The 20,565-nt window shown below is 39.9% G+C and overlaps 1 protein-coding gene across 3 annotated transcripts; it reads left to right on the forward strand.

The window, feature by feature from the left end:
* Positions 1-8,864: 8,864 nt before the first annotated feature.
* LOC103177467 (transcription elongation factor A N-terminal and central domain-containing protein) lies at positions 8,865-13,778 on the forward strand. Of its 3 annotated transcripts, none has more exons than XM_007891621.2 (3): positions 8,865-8,971; positions 10,944-11,036; positions 12,540-13,778. In XM_007891621.2, exon 3 carries the CDS (start codon positions 12,561-12,563, stop codon positions 13,662-13,664), a length of 1,104 nt encoding a protein of 367 aa, XP_007889812.2. In that variant the 5' UTR covers positions 8,865-8,971; positions 10,944-11,036; positions 12,540-12,560; the 3' UTR covers positions 13,665-13,778. The 3 variants fall into 3 exon arrangements, with proteins under 3 accessions (XP_007889812.2, XP_007889813.2, XP_007889814.2); XM_007891622.2 differs by having other exon boundaries at positions 10,983-11,036; XM_007891623.2 differs by lacking the exon at positions 10,944-11,036.
* Positions 13,779-20,565: the final 6,787 nt, after the last annotated feature.

Here is a 20,565-nt window from a genome sequence, read left to right on the forward strand (position 1 = left end):
GGCTGAAAGGGCGACCTCCAATGGTGGGGCGGAGGGTGCCAGGGACGAGCAGGAGGCTCATGCCAGTTGAGCAGAGGTCCCGGGTGGTGGATTGGGGAGTGAGGAGGCCAGAGTGGTAGGGAGGAGCCAGAGAGTAAGGGTTTTTACAAGGGGAGAAAGGTTAAGAGGTTTGGTGAGGCTCTAAGAAGGCGGAATGTAAAAAATAAACTGTGATGTAGAGTTATTTTGTATTTCTCCAGAATAGGCATTGTTGGGGATAGGGGAAGAGGAAGATTTATTTACTGATGGAAACTTCGGAAAATTGGTGTAATTTCATTGTGTGACAGAATATTTGATCTAATTGGCTGTTACACTTGGAAGAACATGAAGGTGTCGACTTACAATTTCTTTGAAGGGTGTCAGTCACCCAAATAAACCAGACAAGATGGCACCTGGCACAGTGGAGTTTTTTTTGTGCTTTACTTTTTTAATCAGTGTTTTGACACAGATGGAAAGCTTCTACTCTGCTTAAGAGTCTCAAGTTCCAGCTACCAAAAATTCACAGGACAATTGTTTTGTTTTTCCAGTATGCATTATAAATGTGCTCCCTTGCGCTACTTGCATATATACATGGCATGGTAGAAGCAATACATTAACAGACCCAAGAATACACAGAGTATGGCTCAAACTGAACCAACTGAAACAGCACGTCCTATGAGTCACACTGGGGTAAAAATCATAATACAATACATCTTGCACCTTATGAGATTGTCAAGATGTCTCAAAATACTTCACTGGATTTTACTGTAAAGCATAGTGACTGTATTTTTGGCAAACACGACAGCCAAGTTGCGCACAGCAATGTTCCACAAACAACCATGAAGTGAGTGACCAGATTGTGACATGTGATTTGTTTTAATGAGCAAGGTGTCTGACACATTCGGAAAACCCATCACCATGCTTAAGAGTATCCAAACAAGAGTTCCACATATGTATGAAACCTACGTGTTGAAATTTCCTTGTGGCTGGAATGGAAATGCACATCTTTTAAACCATCATACTTTATTTTCAACAAACAAAAGAATCACATGTAGTAAGCAATAACGGTACAAACATGAATTCTCTCCTACACAGTCAAACTTGTCTTGGCACCAAATGACAGTATCCTTACATAAACCCATAATGCCTGCTCTAGATCCTTCCTCTCCTCACTCCCTCACATGGGCTCTGGACTATCATTGTGGGAGGGTGTTTCTCAGCCACATCTGGTGTGTGGACTTGAGCCGCTGATGTCCTTCGCTGTCTCTGAGGCCCTCTGAGCTCTGGGACTTTCTTGAGGCCTTCAGAGGTGCTAGGCTGGGCTACGTTTGATCCCTAGTTTATATGAAAAACTAATCTCAGCAAAACGAGCAATTAATGGGGAGACTCCAAATATACTTAGTCGTTTGGCTAGTGAAGGTAAAATTAAGCCAGGATTCATACTTCTGCAGCTCCAAATTTCTCATGGACTTATCTTAAGTCTACTTTCTTAAAAATATGGATACGTATAGTAAATTCTTATAGCCAGCCTTCTCCGTAACACCGCTCGACTCTGCCACTACCTCACCCCTCAGGCCGCTGAAACTCTTGTTCATGCCTTCATCACCTCCAGATTCGACTAGGCAAACGCTTGTCGGCCTTCCAAAATCCTCCCTCCACAGGATGCAGATAATCCAGAACTCTGCAGCTCGTGTCCTCTCCTGCACCAAACTCCATGGCTTTCCATGGATCTTTTTAAATTTCTACAGCGGCTTCCAAATTTTGGCTGAATTCAAGAATTACCACAAATTATTACATTTTGAGAAGCTATGACCCTGAAAAAATTTGATCATCTGACTACTATCCCAGGGCTCCCTGCCGACATCAAAGAAACTAGTCCAATAAAACCAATAAAATCGCTGCAAGGAACAGAAGAGCAGGGAAGAAAACAATTACGGATATTTTTTATCTACAAAATACACAATAGCTACATTTTATAGTATATCCTGTCGAGACATTATAGTGTATCCCTACACAAATGGTGTTCTATTGAATGCAAGGATTATTATTAGAATTATTATTAGAATTAGAATTAGAATTATTAGAATTTTCAACTTTGATGGGTTTCAGTGAGCATGACACACTACACAGTAAAACTCACATAAGTTGTATTAGTCGGGACTGTAACATTTAATATGATATACATGAAGCATGAGTTACGGGCAAACTTGTGTAAGTTATATAAAATCTGATCTAAACAATAATCTACACTGTGAATGTGTTTTTCCTTGGAATTGAAAGGGTTAGTTGAGGTATATATCAGCCATGATCTAATTAAATGGCGGAACAGGCTCGAGGGGCTGAATGGCCTACGCCTGTTCCTATGTTCCTATGTTTTCAGTGCAGACAGTAAAAGTGCATCAATGGATCCAAACTTAATTTCCCGCAATTCAGTGCAGCCGGTAAGTGCGGCAGTGGAGATGATTTGATTCCTAAAATACGACTGGTGCAAAGAAGTGTAAGTGTTTGTTGGTAGGAAACTGAATGGGCTCAAGTGCATGTATGTCTTAGGTGATTATATGATTTATAAAGATAAGACTTGTGTGAGTTTTACTGTATTTGCAATGGTATGACTACTGGCTCACTTCCATCCAGATGCTTAGATAATTAGAGGTACCATTTTGCACAATCAATGTCTGGTATCCACTGTCTAGACTCACACATAAATATTCGGGCAATGATCCAACAACAACAATTTGTACTTATTTAGACCTTTCACATAGGAATATGTCTCAAAAGTACTTCTCAGATACAGCATGGAGGCCCAAGCAGGGTGGGAGATGTAGTGGGTGTGGAAGAGGCAACCTAAGGAGCAGCCAAAGAGGTATGATTTGAAAGTTGAGAGGAAGCGTGTGTAGCAACAACAACATTTGTATAGCGCCTTTCACGTCGGGAGGACGTCCCAAGGCGCTGGACAGAGTACAGCATTTCAGACCCGAGCTAGGGTTAGGGTGATAAGGCAGGGCAGGGGAAGGAGGGTGGCTGATGGCATGGTCGAAGAGTAGGGTCTTGAGGCGGGACTTGAAGACGGATTGAGGGAGAGATTTCCAGAGGGGAATAAGATGTCGAAAAGGTTTTTGCTATAGTGGGGCTTGGGGGTGGGGAAGGTGAAGTAGGGCTGAGTTATTAAAGTGGATGGAATGAGTGGAGAGAAGGATTGTAGGAGATGACAGAGGTATTCTATGGCTTAGAATTGGAAATCCAATTCAGAAAAACCATTGGCAACAACTGGTGAGCATTACCACAGAAGTGACAGGGTAAGTATTTTAGAGTTCTCACCACAACCCAAATATAAATGAAGATATACGGTATTTGGATCCTTAAAAAATTAAAAAACTAGTAGACAATAACTTTTCCCAGATTTATATTAAAAAAATTAATATTCTGCAGTTAATTTCCTGTTCTTTTCTTGTACCTTATCCAAAAACATCATTTTCGATTAGAATATTTAGGCTGCATTTCAAACCAAACAGTTGCAGACAGCATAACTGAACCTTAGCTGTACAACCCCTGTGCTTTCTTTGATAGTGCCGTTTCATTCCCATTATCATTTTCTACAGACTCCTAAAACTACGAGCTACAATTATTCACGGTGTTACTGCTAACTTCTATCATTTAAAATAATAATAATCCTTATATTAGGTACAATCACTTTCACGATGTGAGGATGTCTCAAAGCGCTTCACTGAATTTTTTATATTAATAGTATAATAGTGCAACACCCATTCTAAGATATTTTTACATTAATAGTGTTACAGAAGTAACATCTGAAAGCAAGGTACTTTTATTCATGCACAGTATAAAGTTTGGCCTTGACTGGATTGGTGAGGTTCTTGCAGATTGTTTAACATATGTATTTGTGACAGCTGTAGATACATTTTCTTCATGGTAAATGTCATGCGCTCTCTGTCTGGAATGATTTCCATTAAAAAAACAGATGATATGCCTCCCATCAGTGCCATTTCACAATTACAGAGTCTGAGGAGCTGAATCGGAATTAAAAAAATGTTCAAGTTTCAAAACTATTTCACAAACTTGTCTTAAACTTGTGCTTTTGTCAGAATAAATGGAATGTAATATCATTTCTGACACTCGGGTGTTTGATGATAATTACAATAGAGCTCACTGTAATTCAGGCTATGTATCTGACAGTGTTGCATATTGCAGTGTTAAGTGCAGTTAAAATGTCAATGGAATATTGTTGTAGAATTAATATAGGGATCAATATCCTGGGAATTTGGCAGGATTGCAAGGAAAAACAGAACAGAGCTTTATTCCTTTAGGATGTTTTACCTGTAGTTCCCCATCTTGATAGAAGATTAAATAAGAGTGGAGAATCCATATTGGAACAAAAATATATATAGTCGGTGGAAAGAACCAATTTAATGAGTTGAACAGGCTTTTTTATTAACAAAGTTTTTTTATTTTCAATTATCAGTGGGATTCTCATAACATTGAGGTGTGGTTGAACTATCCTAAAGGGTCTCAATTTCAGTTTGATGGGCGTCAGCAATAAATTAGTCATTCATTTCATGTCCGTATTATTCTTGTAACATTCTAGAAGAATTTGCATATAATCTCAAACTGTACAAATCTATCTCTAAACCGCATGATAAAATAAACAACTGATTAAGGTGGATTATTGCAACGTATCAAAATAAGTATACAAATATTTAGCAATGTTTTGCAATGAGTCTAATTGTCATGTTTTTATTACGGTAAATTCCACTGAGCAGCCTTTAAGCCTTTTAGAGGTTGGTAAGTATATTTTCAGGATTCAGAAGAAACTAAACCCAAAGGTATTTTTTGCTTATTCTGTGATGTGGAACTGCACCCTAGTGGAAGGATATAAACGAGTTAAGGCCTTCAGGAGGAGGAGAGAAGATTAGAAGAAAAAATAATTGGCAAGGAAACAAAAGGTGAACAGATTGGATTCTTTTTATTGATTCTTAAATTCTTTCCTGAATTATCCAATAAACACTGAAACCTTATAAAAGTGTTAAAAATTGTAATTATTACAAAAATAGTGTTTGAAATGAAGTATGCTTTTATATTCTGAATTTGAATACCTGAGATTGAATACCTATGAAATTGCCTGTATCTATTTACAGTTGATATCTGGGTGTAGGTGCAAGCCAATAATATAAAAAAGGGGTGAAGGTTGGGAACATGGGAATTTCAGAACAGCCCCCCCATTAGACCCATTGAGCTCATTCCACTGCAGACCATTCTTTGGCACTACTTTCCTTCATCCCATTTTTTACCATCTTGGCAAACCTTACATTTCTACTTCTTATCATAGAATATTACAGCACTGAAGGAGGCCATTCAACCCATTGTGCCTGTGCTGGACATATTCTTAAATATCTATCCATATACCCTTCTACTTCTCAAGTATTCATCAACTTTTCTGTAAAGGACAGAGTTCTCACCCCAGTACAAGCCAGTGAGGAACAATAACCCTCAACGTCACAAACCACCTTCAGTGCCAAAGTGTCAATAAGGCAGCTGTTACTTGGAGTGGACTAGAGTGGATTGTCCTGCAACTTTATTTTCCTCGGTGACTATCCTGAAGATGGCGTCTGGTCTGCACCTCCCAATGATGGTGAAACAGAGATGAAAAGGTCACCATCCATGGAACTGTGGGCACAAATCTTCACTCTTCCTATCTGCAGTACAGTATCTGCAATAGAATTCTAATATTTTGTGTTATCACTTCACCAAGAAATACCCTGTTGCTTTAGATGTGTATGCTGACGTGAGTCACAAGTTCAGATAATACAGGTTTGAATGTAAAAATAAAATTAGTTTGCCATTGCTTGGAAATAGAAATGATAAATGTTCTTTTACTTTAAGGTTTGGCTTGAACTGGCTTCTGGCAAAACTATCAGTTTTTTTTAGCCTTGCCAGAATCATAAATAATAATGTTTAATAACCTGATTAATGGACACAGTATTGAGCTAACCTGTGCTGCAGTTAAAAAGACGAGCTGACTTACATCCTTTGCCAGCTAGATTTCAGCACTCAACATGGATACAGAATTTGGCATTTTTCCCACACTGACCAGTCATCAGAAGAGTAACATAATCTAGATTTCAAACCTTCTTCGAGACAAAACAAAACTACAGACGTTTCCTTGCCAGATGTTTCATTGAAAAATGCATGGTTGAAAGGTGTGTTTTTAAAGGTTCTGCATTGTCCTCCTCTCCTCTCAGTGTTGTTAGGACAAACATAGCTTTTCTTTTTAAAAGCAATTAAACTTCCATTACCCTGGACAAACACAATTCTGTCCTTTCTTGCATGTCTCGATTGCACTCTACACACAAAGATTTACATAGATTGTAAAGCATGGAAACAGACCATTCGGCCCAACTAGTCCTTGCCAGTATTTAGACTGCACATAAGTCTCCATCATTTCTTAGTCTCTCCTACACCTTTCTGTTCCATCGTCCCGCCTGTATATCTAATTTTCTCTTAAATGCATCTACACTATCTGATTCACCCACAGCTTCGGGCAGCAGTTCCACATTCTCACTACCCTTTAAGGGAAGTAGTTCTTCCTAAATTTTCAATCAGATCAAAATATCTCAGTTCAATTCACAATCTGTGGTGTTAGTTTATCTCAGCAAGACTGCTGGTTGGATTACTACTTCGGCCTCAATCCCCCTCTAAGCTACGGAAAGAAAACATCAACCATTGTCTGCTCTTGATTACTGTCTCTTGTACACTATTTGAATGCATGTATCAAGTGATTGTAGTGCCAAATAAGGTTGTGTCCTCAGTCACATAGTCATCCAACACCCATAACTGGACTCAAGCAAGAAGAATGTACATTTGGACAAAATTCCCATGGAACCAAAGAAGAACAAACTTAGAGGAAAAATTCCCATCTAATTAGTACTGATATAAATAACTGCCAATTTCCTAATAAAAAAACAAAATGATTTCTAAGTTCCACTGTTCATCTTCATAGGATAGTCAGTCCTGGTAATGTTGTCTTGACCTATGATCTCATTGCCTTCAGAATACCAGTTGCATTCCACCCATCTCTCTCAGACTGGACTGTGTAAGATTAACCATTCAACATGCTTCCATGCACGAAAAAGGCAGTCCTGCTTGTAACAAAATGCCCATTCCCAGACATATAATTCATTCTTTACTTTGAATCAATCACCATTTACCACAATACCATACTCAATGGCAATCTAGGGACCCAGCACTCATTTCAGCTTACTGAAATATTTTGTTGTGTTACAGTATGGCACCTGCAGTAAGTCAAGATCCACAAAATACTATCCAGAGTTGAATGAATGACTGCAGCAGTGTTGAGCAAGGTTTTCAGTCACAATGATTTTGCAGATTGCACTTTTGTGAATATGAAAGAATTTGCAGAAAGACTGCAGAATGACTATTCTGTGCAACTGTAAACTAAGAAAAGAAGTCTCCATCTCACTGCCATTCGTAGATTTACCAGGAGCTTCCCAGTTGCCAGGTTGTGGAAGACTCCCGGGGGGAGGTGAACCTGCCTGTATTGTTACCATTGAGGAAAGATACATAATATGTAGAGTAGGCACAGAGACAAGCTCTAACAGGATTTGGGACGATTAAGTTAAAAATGGAATTTGCTATGCATATCAAAAATTACTTTTTTTTTACTCTTTACATTCAATAAATTGTTCCTGTTTCAAATGAGATTTCCAACACAGAGGTATAAGATATTTTGCATGATGCTAAAGAGTGACACCACATCCGAAGAGTCGTGTTGTACGTGGGCTGGTTCTGTATTCCCTTGTGTTTTTATACGAAGCACAATAACAATACCAACTTGCATTTACATAGCACCTTTCAGTCAGGATAGCGTCTCAGAGCAAAAAGTAACATCGTGACTATATTACTTGATATCATAGTAACTTCCATTTGGATGAGAAAATGTGATTGTGTCAGAGGACTGAAAAATGTGACGCGGTTTACGTTGTCAAATTGATCACATTGTCGAATTGCGGTCAAACCAGTTAATAATTAATAATCTTCCTCCTTAACCATTCTTTTGGCCATCTTTATACCCGCCCGCCTTGGCCCCGTCCCGAGCTGGGGTGCAAACCCTGGACTATCTAGTGCCTTGCGATGTCCTTCTAACGTGAAAAGTGCTATATAAAGATACATTTTCGTGGTACTGTATGGGTAATTAATTGTACTGTATGATTTGGGGGCAAAAGTTCCCATTTTAGTTCCCGATAGTTTCCTATTGACCCAAATCATAGTGGGGTTCTCACCATTACTGTGATCAAACCACAGTCTTAAATCAATTAAAAAATAATCAAGATTGTGGATTAAACACTGAAGATAATAAATGGTCTTAAGGTAAAGAAAGACAATTATAAGACTTTAAATGGAGCACATATTGGGCAGATGCACAGGTCATTATATGCAGTTATTCCTTGCAAAACAAAGCACAGCCCTCTCTCTCTCTGTTTATTGAGACCGTTTGTGATCCATTCATCCACCACCAGTCGAGATGCCTGGCATTGCCCTCAGGCTGACACGCGGCTCAACAGCGCCACCGTGCGGCGGGCACTCCGCGGCTGGTGGCGGCTGTGCGCAGGTGCGGACCGAGCGGATCATCTGACCTGAGCTGAAGCCGCGCTCCACCCACCCCCCGGGCCAGGCCAGGCCGGGAGAACAGGACTGACACCCTGTCCCAGGCCAGGCCGGGAGGAGAACAGGACTGACACCCTGTCCCAGGCCAGGCCGGGAGGAGAACAGGACAGACACCCTGTCCCAGGCCAGGCCAGGCCAGGCGGAGAACAGGACTGACACCCTGTCCTGGGCCAGGAGGAGAACAGGACAGACACCCTGTCCCAGGCCGGGAGGAGAACAGGACAGACGCCGTGTCCTGGGCCGGGAGTGTATTTTTGTGAGTTGCTGTGTTTTTATTATGAACGTTTCCTATCCACTGTTGGAGTGTAACCAGCTAAAGCCGCATCATAATAATAATAATCCTCGCATTTTGATATAGCGCTTTTCACGTCGGGAGGACGTCCCAAAGCGCTTCACAGAACACACTGTAAAGTGAATTGACTGTATATTTGTGGGCGAACGCGGCAGCCGATTGCGCACAGCAATGTCCCACAAACAGTCGTGGATTGAAAATGACCAATTTATTATTGTTTTTGGTTTTGGAGGGTTTATTATTAGGTGTGTGGAGTAAGGAAACTTGCCCAAGGTTTCGCCCTCTGCCTGGAATTGAACTCAGGTCTCTCGCTTGCAAAGCGAGTGCTCTAACCACTGAGCTACAGGACTCCACAAAGCATAGCTTGTACGGCACGTTTTCCCGCTGATTGTCCAACCAGCACCACCTGAACCTTAACCCGTTAGGGCTTTAGCTTACAGGGTTAATGGTAGGTAGCTGAGTGCTAAGAGTTCCTGTCTCCTGTGACCATTTATATTTCTCTGCCTGAATTCATACAACCGACTGCATTCTCATCGGATTGCATTTGGTCTGTCGCTGCCCAGTTTTACACTGGTGTTTTATTACATCGGGACTCAGCAAATGCCTTGTGACAGATATTTAAAGCATTTTTTGAGTCGAGTTTCTGGGAACCAGCCCTTCACCAATGCCATTTCAGATATGTCCACTAGGAAGCGAATATCTTGCCACGGATTATGAAGCGTATATCTTGCCACATCTACCCCCCCACACACACCTTCATTTTGACGACTTCGCATGACCATAGTTAACCAAAATCTGAGATCTGATATTTGCTACAGGAATGGTTGTCTTTCATTTAGGTTTTATTCCATTTGCTGGCCATTTTTTCTTACCAGGATAGTACCAATACTGCTTTTATTCTGTACAAAGCTGCAAGTATAAATAATAATAATCCTTGCATTTTGGTACAGCGCCTTATCACGTCTTCGAGACATCTCAAAGTGCTTCACGGAATATACTGTAAAGTGATTTGACTATATATTTTATGGGCGAAACACAGCAGGCAGTTGCGCACAGCAGTGTCCCACACACAGTCATAGATTGAGTGACCAATTTTTTTATAAGGAATTATATTACCTCTGGAAAAGTGATTTGCCAATCAACTAACAACCAGGAAGGAAACTTGCCCAACGTTTCCCCCCACCAGGAATCAAACCCAGGTCTCTCGCTTGCGAGGCAAGTGCTCTAACCACTAAGTTACAGGACTCCACATAATGAGTCAATTCAGTAAATGGGCTCATTTGTACATCTTATGGCTGATGCTAACTCTGCGTTTCTTGTGATAAGATCCAACTTATTATTTTCCTTACTCCACGCGCCTTACTCCACACACCTAATAATAATCCTTCCAAAAAAATAATAAATTGGTCATTTTCAATCCACGACTGTTTGTGGGACACTGCTTTGCACAATTGGCTGCCGTGTTTCGCCCACATATATACAGTCAATTCACTTTACAGCATATTCTGTGAAGCGCTTTGAGACATCTAGAAGACGTGAACAGTGCTATATCAAATGCAAGGATTATTATTATCCAAATCTTGTGATAAGATCCTAATCTATACAGCCTGGACAATCAGCAACTTGGTCAAGGAAATAAACTTTAAATTGTTAAAATGATCAGTTATTTTGTCTTCCCAGGGCTATGTCTCCATGGTAATGGTCTTGCAAAAGTTACACATTTAGCAACACTTTCCTACCCTTATTCCGTATCTCATTGTGTTTGTCTTTAACAAATATTTGTCTAACCACGCGTAATTCTCTTTAAAAGTTAATATAGATTCCGAATGAACTTTTTTTTGCTAATGACCTTTCATATATGCTCTCCAGTTTCTCTTTGGTGGAAACAGTGTTATGACTTTCCCCCCTTTTAGCAATAATTCTTTTCTCTTATTAGGATGTTAACCAAGACCATTGTCATTGTGTTCATCACCAGAAACCAGAGCATTGTCCAGACCTAGATGCTAGATAAATTGGTCAGCAGATACAAGTAAGTGAACAGACCAAGACTATCTTCCGGGTGGGGGGTTAAGTGTAGTTGAAGGGGAAGGAGCTTCTTGGAGCTGAGCTGGATCTAAGATGACATGTTTGGTGGTCCCAGTAATCCAGTTCCTGAGCCAGGAGGGTCCACATTACAGCACAGGCAGACCGTCTCATCAGCTGGACTTGGAAGGGCAGACCAGTCACTGGGGAGCAGGGACTCTTCTCACTCAGCTCCTGTTAACACTGCAATCCAAAACCCTAACGGTAGGGTGGTCCTAGCTGGACAAACAGCAGGAAAGCTTGCCAGACTGTGCTCCCAATGAGAAGCTATGCAGTTTTAGCTGGTTTAAACTCCAGCAGTAGATGGGAAACGTTCCATAATAAAAACACAGGGCTCCACTGTATTTCTTAATGAGACTGTTTATAAGAAAATCTAGATTTGAAAATGGGATTGCAGTAAATAAGAAAAGAGAACATTTGAAAGGATTAAAAATGAAAGAGAACGTCGGTAATGAAGATGAAGAGGAAAGCTAAAAAAAACTATTAGTTAGAGAGACAAGAACAAAAAGGGAGGAATGTTTTAAAGGCAGACAACCAGCAAATGAATATAGAGAATTTAACATTTTGTTTAAAAAAAATGAATTTTTTAAAAATGAACTGTAGCATGATTTTAATTATATAAAATTAGGCAGTCTTTGGTAACGTGATGTTAATTATTAAATTTACCAAACTAGTTCTTTTTAACTGAACTAATTGCTGGAATAATTCCCCTTGGCCTTTTTTAATAAGGTTTTTTGTAAATTGACTATACGACTGCAGTATAATTTAATCCAAAATTTAACTATAAGTGACATAGCATCAGATATCCATGGGATGATCTTTTATCCAGCCCCAAGATCAAAGATCTCCATTTCTGGTGATCAGTAACCAGTGTTGTTGCCTTATTTAGATCAAACATTCACCCGTGACCTCTGCTGGAAAATGTTGGAAATTGGTGACGCAAGGCTCAACTGTGATGCCCCGAAGGCACGCTTAACCTCACATGAAGACTGGGCAAAATGTCGCAAGACAGCCAGTGCCTATAGAATCCTATGCGTTAGCGTCTTTGAGATAAGAGCAAAGAATTTTTTTNCAATAGTGTTTTTTTATAATAATCCTTGCACTTGATATAATGCCTTATAATGTCGTTGAGACGTCTCAAAGTGCTTCACAGGATATACTGCAAAGTAGATTGACTATGTATTTGTGGGCAAAACGCAGCAGCCAGTTTGCGCACGGAGTATCTATCGAACAGCCATTGGAGTGAATAATCAATTTTAGGGTATTTGTTCCAGGAAACAGGAAGAAATTCCCTTCTCTTTTCGAATAGTACCAGGATCTCAGTTTAATGCCTCATCCTTTTAGCTTTGATATTGTGATCTGCTAAGTATGTTAATAAGCACAATACAACATAATTAAAATATCAGAGCTGAACATTGCATAATAATGTTTATATTTTGATATTTTGCAGGCAAAGTTCAATGAAGTCACAATGACAGATCTAAAAGAGGTGACCCGTAAAACTCATCAGATTGAGAAACTTATTTCAGAAAACTGTATTCAAGACATAAAATATTTGCTCAGTGACTTTGGGGAAATTCCAGTGACTGAAAGGATTCTTCAGGAGTCTGATCTTATCAAAGCTGTGTATAAGGTTCTAAAGAACTGTCCTAATGCCGATGTCAAAAAGAAAGCACGGGATCTACTTTCCACATGGAAGAAGCTTTACACAAGTAGCAGCTTTCAAGAAAAATGCAGAATTCAAGATGGGGAAAAAATAAATGATAATCTGCTTAGAAAATCAAATGAAATCGCTGAGGAAATACTAGATCCTGGTATCCTTGGAACAAGTTCTGCCCTTAGAAATACTACACAGCAATTAACATCAGAAAGCACTCAGATAGAGATGGGAGCTGCTGTCACCCAGTGTCTTGACCCAAATGAAAATCTCCAAGGAAGCCATAGTGAAAAGCAGATTTTAACAGACAAGGTTTTAGTGCTAACTGACTGTGATCCAACCCCTGAGAACCATGGTGGATTCATAGTCCAAGCTGTAAGATCTAAATGTGTGGAACTTCTGCTCCACGCCCTGACAGATTCAGAGCTGGCTAATAAGGCAAGGCTTGAAATGTGCCGTGGTTTTGCAAAAGAAGTGGAGGAGTCTATTTATGCTTTATATAACAAAAATGAGAAAAAATACAAAACGTGCATTAGAAGTAAGATTTCTAATTTAAAAAACCCTAAAAATCCCCATTTGCGACAGAAGGTATTATCAGGTAAAGTAACTGCTAAGATGTTTGCTGAGATGTCAGCGATGGACATGGCAAGTGAGGAGCTGAAGCAGCTCAGAGCATCATACACCATCTCAGCTGTACAGGACCATCAGCTGCCTTATGAGATGGAAGGTATAAAGACAAATAAAATCAGATGTAAACGGTGTGAAAATTTTAACTGCACAGTGACAGCCATTGCCAGAGGGACACTTTTTATTCCAGCCTGGGTGCGCAATGGAAATCCTGATGAACAAATGATGACTTTTGTCATCTGCAATGAATGTGGAGAAAAATGGTATAACAGTGGCTGGATTTCTATTTAGGCATGATAGTGGATTACACCTGGTTGTGATTTATTTCCTGTTCTCTGTGGCTGTACATTTAACTGTTTGATTTAATAAACTTGTAGAAATCTGGTAGCTCTTTCTATCAAATAATTGGTGACTTTTTATTTCTTTTGTGCCAATTGGTTGCAGTTTCATATTATATTTTATGGTATTTGCTGCTAAAATACTGCTCCTCTACATGATATATCTTGCATGTCTTAATTTTACTGAATCCTGTAGCTCAGTGGTTAGAGCACTCACCTTGCAAGCAAGACACCTGGGTTCAATTCCAGGCAGGGCGAAACCTGGGGCAAGTTTCTTTACTCCACACACCTAATAATAATCCCTCCAAAAAACAAAAACAATAATAAATTGGTCATTTTCAATCCACGACTGTTTGTGGGACACTGCTGTGTGCAATTGGCTACCACGTTTCACCCACAAATATAGTCAATTCACTTTACAGTATATTCTGTGAAGCGCTTTGAGACGTCTAGAAGACGTGAAAAGCACTATATCAAATGCAAGGATTATTATGCTAACACTTCAAATGGAAACCATTTTGTAATAAAGGTGCAGCTTGGCTCAATTGGTAACCTGCTCACCTGAGACAAATGTCTGTGGGTTCAAGCTATACATTGGGACTTTAACCTCATAGTCTGCATTGACACTCCAAAGCAGTACTAGGGAAGTACTAGGGAAGTTGGAGTCCCGACCTTCAGATCAGACGTTAAACCAAGGTCATGTCTGCCTGTTCACGAGGACGTTACTCAGAAGAAGGCAGTTCCTCCCAGTGTCCTGGCTAACAATCCCCCAGATAAAATTGGTCATTCACTTCATAACGAGTTTGTGAGATGTGTACAAAATTGGCTTTCGCATTCGCCTACAACATACTACACTTTACAGTAAATCCTGTGAAACATTTTGAGATGACCTCCTGAAATGAAAGGTGAATCAAATGCAAGAATTGTTATACAATGACAACAAAATTACATTTGTATAGTGCCTTTCACATCAAGAGGACGTCTCAAGGCGCTGGACCGTCAGTTTCAGACCTAAGCTGGGGGTCGGGATCGGGGAGGGTGGAAGGCAGGGGGGAGAAGCAGGATGATTGAAGAGGAAGGTCTTGAGATAGGTCTTGATGAAGGCAAGGGAGGAAGCGAGGCGGAGGGACTGCAGGATGGAGTTCCAGATGGTGGGGCAGAGTGGCAGAAGGCCCGCCCGCCAATAGTGGGCCACCGAATCAGGGGATGTGAAACAGGCTGGAGCCCGCTGAGTGGAGGGAGCGAGCAGAATGGTAGGGGCTTAGGAGGTCGGAGCGGTATAGGGGAGCAAGACCATGGAGAGCTTTGAAGGTGACAACCAGGATCTTGAACTGTATCCTCTGTGTGATCGGAAACCAGTGGAGTCGGGCGAGGATGGGGCTGATAGGGTCACAGAGCCTGGTGCGGCAGAGGAGACGGACTGCAGAGTTCTGGATGATCTGCAACCTGTGCCGGGATGAGTTGGGGAGGCCAACAAGCAGTGAGTTTGCATAATGAAGCCTTGATGTAATGAAAGCGTATATGAGGGTTTTGGCGGCCTTTGGTGTGAGAAAGTGGCGGAGCCGGGCAATGTTGCGGAGGAGGGGGAAGGCAGAGCGGGTCATGGCACAGATGTGGGGTAAAAAGGATAGTTGAGGATCAAACAAGATACCGTAGTTCCGGACTGGCTTAGTAAAGTAGACTGTGCAACCATGGTGTAGAGGCGATGACAGGAGCCAATCAGGAGGGCCTCGGTCTTGTTGACGTTCAATTGAAGAAAATTAGTTCTCATCCAGAACTTGACGTCTGACAGACATTCTGTCAGGATAGCAGTGGACCTAGAGTCAAGGGTGGAGGCAGAGAGGTATAGTTGGGTGTCATCCGCTTACATGTGGAAGTTGACCCCATGTCTGTGGCTGATGTCACCAAGAGGGAGCATATTATACATATTCAACACTATTTTGTTGACTTACAGTTGTACTGGGGTCCCATGCACTCAACTCAAAGCTGACCTATTATACCAATAGTGGTTTATTGTGTGGAAATTTATTGACAAACCAAATTTGGTCAAAGACCTCACCGGCTAACCAAGTGGTAATAATTTGTCACACTTTAAACCCACGCTTCTATGGCTACAATGCTAAACTATAAAGGAGGAAGGTAATTAGGTTTCAGTTTAGATAACTAACTGCTTTATTTTTAAAGTTTGCATAACATATTGTAAAATTGTAATTTATCTAATTTAGAGAGACCCTTAAAATATATGTATATTGTATCGTCAATTACCAGGCAATTGCTTGATTTTTTCACAAGATGTATTTTTATAGCAATGGCTGTGTTCGCTTAATACAATAGTAGAAAGTGGGTTATAGTGAAAATTTGTCGTAAGAATTAAGAGCTATGTAAATATATTTTTTCAAATTTGTGAACCTTCAGTCTCTTTGTCTGTTTACTGCATTTCATTCTTAAACCTGTATCTTAATATTCTAGCACACAGCTCTCAAAATGTCTTTCATCAACCTAAATGCATAGTAAACAAAATGGGGACAATAATAACTGTTTCAAGAGAAATTTGATGAATTATCTTAACAGTGTTGGTGTACTGTGTGCAAGATTTTATAAGTAAAAAAAGTAACAACTGAATTAAACTGTACAAACAACAATTTACACTTACATTATCACCGTTTACACAGGGTGAACATCTCAAAGCACTTTAGCAAGACTGAGTGGGAGCCAGACAGGGAAGGAGAAAAGGTTGGCGTGAATTGAGGTGGCTGAGGCTGCAGTTAAAGAGAGAAATCTTTAGACAGATTTTGAAAACAGAGGGGGAGACAGGGATTTGGGAAGAAAGTTCCAAAGTACTTGAAAGTACCCACAGAACCACTGGGGAACTATGTACAATTGCCTCAATTCTGTGGAGCATTTTGTAGAGTGGTCATAAGAAAGATATAGTTTACTATTGTGACTCTCAACTAAAAATAACACAAGTGTATATGTAGCAAATGCAACTGTAGGCACACAGGGTTAACTCCTTCTATTAGTTTACAAATACTGTAATTGTTTCCTTCAGGAGCATGCAGTCATGCTGATATCATGTGGTATAAATGGTGTATCAGTGATTAGTAGTTAAGAGAAGGTTCTGTTGTGTGTTTAATGTGGTGTGTAATGAAACTGGTCATGTGAATGAATGAACTGAGTTTTAAATCAGTGACTGAAGTCACATGATATTCTTCTGCTGCAACTCCAAGCCCAGCCTGTTATTTACTGTAGCAGACCGCTGCCCTTTCAGAGCTGACCACACGTCCAGTATTTTATACATCTACTGCAAAGCTACAATCCCTCACAGAAACCAACGACACAATTTTTCAGGGCTGTTGGAACAGAAAGGAGCAGGTAGAGGTGATCTATGATAAACATTTCAACAAGCTTTTATGTTTTGAGCACTATACAAGAAGCAGGTAGGATGCTAATGGAACGTGACAATCAAAAGGCCTGAGCAAAGAAATTATATTAAACTTAGGGTACAGCGGACCTTTCTTTATGTGACATTGAGCACTTTTCAGTGTATGCTCACTTCCAGTCGCAGATGTTGTATGTTGAAGAATTATAGCAGTTATGCATAAGCTCAGACACAAATTCGCTAAATTTATCAAATAGAACAGAATAGCCCAGCATACATAACAACATCTCCACATTTAACGAACTAACCACTTTAAGAAGGTGCATTTTTGCCTGACTTCCAAAACAAAACTTATTTTTTCCTTCTGTTATAGGAACAAGAGTAGGCCCTTTGGCCAGTAAAGCCTGCTCTCCCATTTTCTTAGATCATAGCTGATCTGTAACTCGAGTTTTCCTCCATACCTTCCAAATAGTTGTTCGTCAAGTATTTATCAACTTCATTCTTAAATACTCCCACCAATTCTGCATCAACAGCCCTTTGAGGAAGCAAATTCTATGATCCAACTATTCAAGTAAATATTTTCTTGTATCACTACAAATCAGCCGTCCCTCTCCTCAGGTTCTGTCCCACTCCCCCTCAAAACCGCTGTCATCACTCCTTAAATAAAAACCTTCGATCCCTCTAACCTCACAAATTTCAGACCCATCTCAAACCTGCCCTTTCTGGCCAAAGTTTTGGAACGCATCATTACAAATGAACTTTGCTCACACCTCTCCCTCCACTCCCTACTCGAACCCCTCCAGTCCGGTTTTCGCCCTGCCCACAGTACAGAGACAGTGCTCATCGAAGTAACAAATGACGTCCTCTCTCTGTGACCTGGGCTCCCTCTGCCTCCTCGTTCTCCTGGACCTCTCCACCATGTTCAAAACAGTTTACCGTGCCATCCTCCACCACCTCTCCTCCCTCATCCACTTTAGTGGGACTGCACTTGCATGATTCAAGTCCTGCTTAACAAACCGGCAACAATACATCTCGGCAGATAGCTCATTTATGCAAAAAGTTACTAATACTTTAACCATCAAAATATATCTTTCAGTCTGATTTTGTTATTAGACGCTTACTGAGATAACACATTGAACAGTTGTAGGCTTCCCTACTTGAGATTAGAAAATTGCAAATGTAAAGTGAGAAAAATTTATATAAAACGTATAACTCATAATACTTACAATTGTCATCCTGGCTCAAATTGTAGCACTCAAGTCAGAAGTTTGTGGGTTCACGCCTGTGTCTGGACTTTGAGCCTCATAGTTTAGGCTGATACTGCAGTGCAGTGTTGGGGCATATTTCAATGTTAGAGATGTCCTTTGGATGAGACGTTAAACTAACAATCCGCCAGATAGATATGGGCATGAACTTAATGGGTTTTTATGGGACATTGCTGTGTGCATAATCACTGTCACGTTTACTTACAAATACACTCAAATGCTGTAAAGCGGTTTATGAACTTTGACAATGTCATAAACGAAGTGCTAAATCAAATGATTTGATCAATCAAATGATGACAATTATTCTTTTTTTAAAAAAGTATCAACAAGTTATAAGTTAGCAAACCAAAGTAAAAATAGTGATGGGGAAGAGTATGGAATAATGACAAAGTGACATAACTAATTTAAATGTTTTATTTAAGGTTATTTTGTGTTTCTATTATAGGATTAATATATTAATAAAGCTACTTCAGATATTTGAGTAGTTTTACTACTCTTAATATTAGTAATATTATTTCTTCACCATCACAGCAAGTGATTGAAAACTTAAAGATGATATTCTCATAAAGCCATTGTATTCTCACCTCATCCCAGGATCTGCTAGAAGTACTAATAAGTTATTTTTATCTGGTGTTCATACCTGCATAAGAACCAAAATGTATTTAAATATGCTTTATATTTTAAATATTATGCATATAAATTTTCATTTTCCGAGTTGTTCGGATCTGGAATGCATTGACTGAAAGGGTGGTGGAAGCCGATTCGATAACAACTTTTAAGAAAGAAGTAGATAATTATTTGGGGAGGACAAGTTTGCAGAGCTATGGGGAGAGAGCAGCGAAATGGGTTTGATTTGGATAGTTCTTTTCAAAGAGCCGGCACAGACACAATGGGCCGAATGACCTCCTTCGGTGCTGTATAATTCTACGATTCTATGATATACATTTTCAAAAAAATCCTGTCCTCGCTTGACATCCTCACATGCTCACTTTGCTGTAGGAGTCACTGAATTTCAATCAGGAGAGGAAAATCTGATTATTTTCATTCCCATGCTGGGCAATGAGACAAATTATAAGGCACCACTACCACACTAGTTGAGATAAGCTGATTCAACAAAGACCAAGGTTCAAACTTGGCTTCCCTTCAATGGCTTAGCTCCACAATGAGGAATTACTTTACAAAGGCAGTCATTTTTATAATCCAGGTTAATATGAAGTCTATCCCAGAATTAACTTTTGAATGAGACACTAGACTATTTTAATAAAAGAAATACAGGTATAAACCAATGAAATATGCTCTCCTGATGAATCTATGGTAAAGGCACTATTCCAGGCAGCATTAAGTCATATAGACTAGAAAAGTCATACATTCAAATCCAATCTGCTAAGTTATATATCAGCTAGAGCAACATTTGAGGTCCTGCTATTGCCCTAACTTGTTTGTTTTGGGGAAGCAGAAATCAGCAAAGATTTTTGCTCCTGATCACTATCTAAAGGCCTCTTCTGGATTGCCCACACGTGTACAGCTGAAGGAATGGATTTGTCTTAAATGCAATGCCCTTTCAGTCATATAGCCCGCTGACACTCAAATTAAGAATGTTGCTTGGGCATCGTACCTGAAGATGGCTGGTACGCAAGGAATTGTACCCCAGTAGAAGGAAAAAGAACTAAAAGCCTTCAAGAGGGTAGGAGAACCTACAAAAAAAACTATGTTCTGTGTTCAATTCTGTTTTGCAATCTTACTGGAGGAAAGACAAAACATAATATATTTTGAATACATAGAAAATCTGAGCGCACCTTATGGTAAAGTAATAATTAGAAATGAAGTGCAAGGTGTAACTACAGAAGAAACAAGAAAATATAACGCTGCAGTGCATTAAAGCAACCAATAATAACTGACAGCATTGGGAGTCAAAAAAAATATTTTTCTTAAGCTTTTGAAAATCTTAGGTTTTGAAAACTGAAGCATTGCTAATTTCTTTTGTAATTTATATTAATACATTTCTCTTTTTATTCCCTCTGCCCACTCTTTCTACTGAACCCAGCTTCGTGTCTGGGACAATGGGTTCTGGGTGTGGTTTTCTTCAGCCAAATACAGTATTGGGTTCTCAATAATACTCCATGATTTCTGCTGTGTGTGCGCCTGGAAATGCTTTCTCTTTTCACAGTGAAACAGAATTCAGTGTGGTGAATCTGCAAACTCAAACCCAT

This window comes from Callorhinchus milii, unplaced genomic scaffold (assembly GCF_018977255.1).
Source record: "Callorhinchus milii isolate IMCB2004 unplaced genomic scaffold, IMCB_Cmil_1.0 Scaffold4, whole genome shotgun sequence".
Taxonomy (NCBI): Eukaryota; Metazoa; Chordata; class Chondrichthyes; order Chimaeriformes; family Callorhinchidae; genus Callorhinchus; species Callorhinchus milii.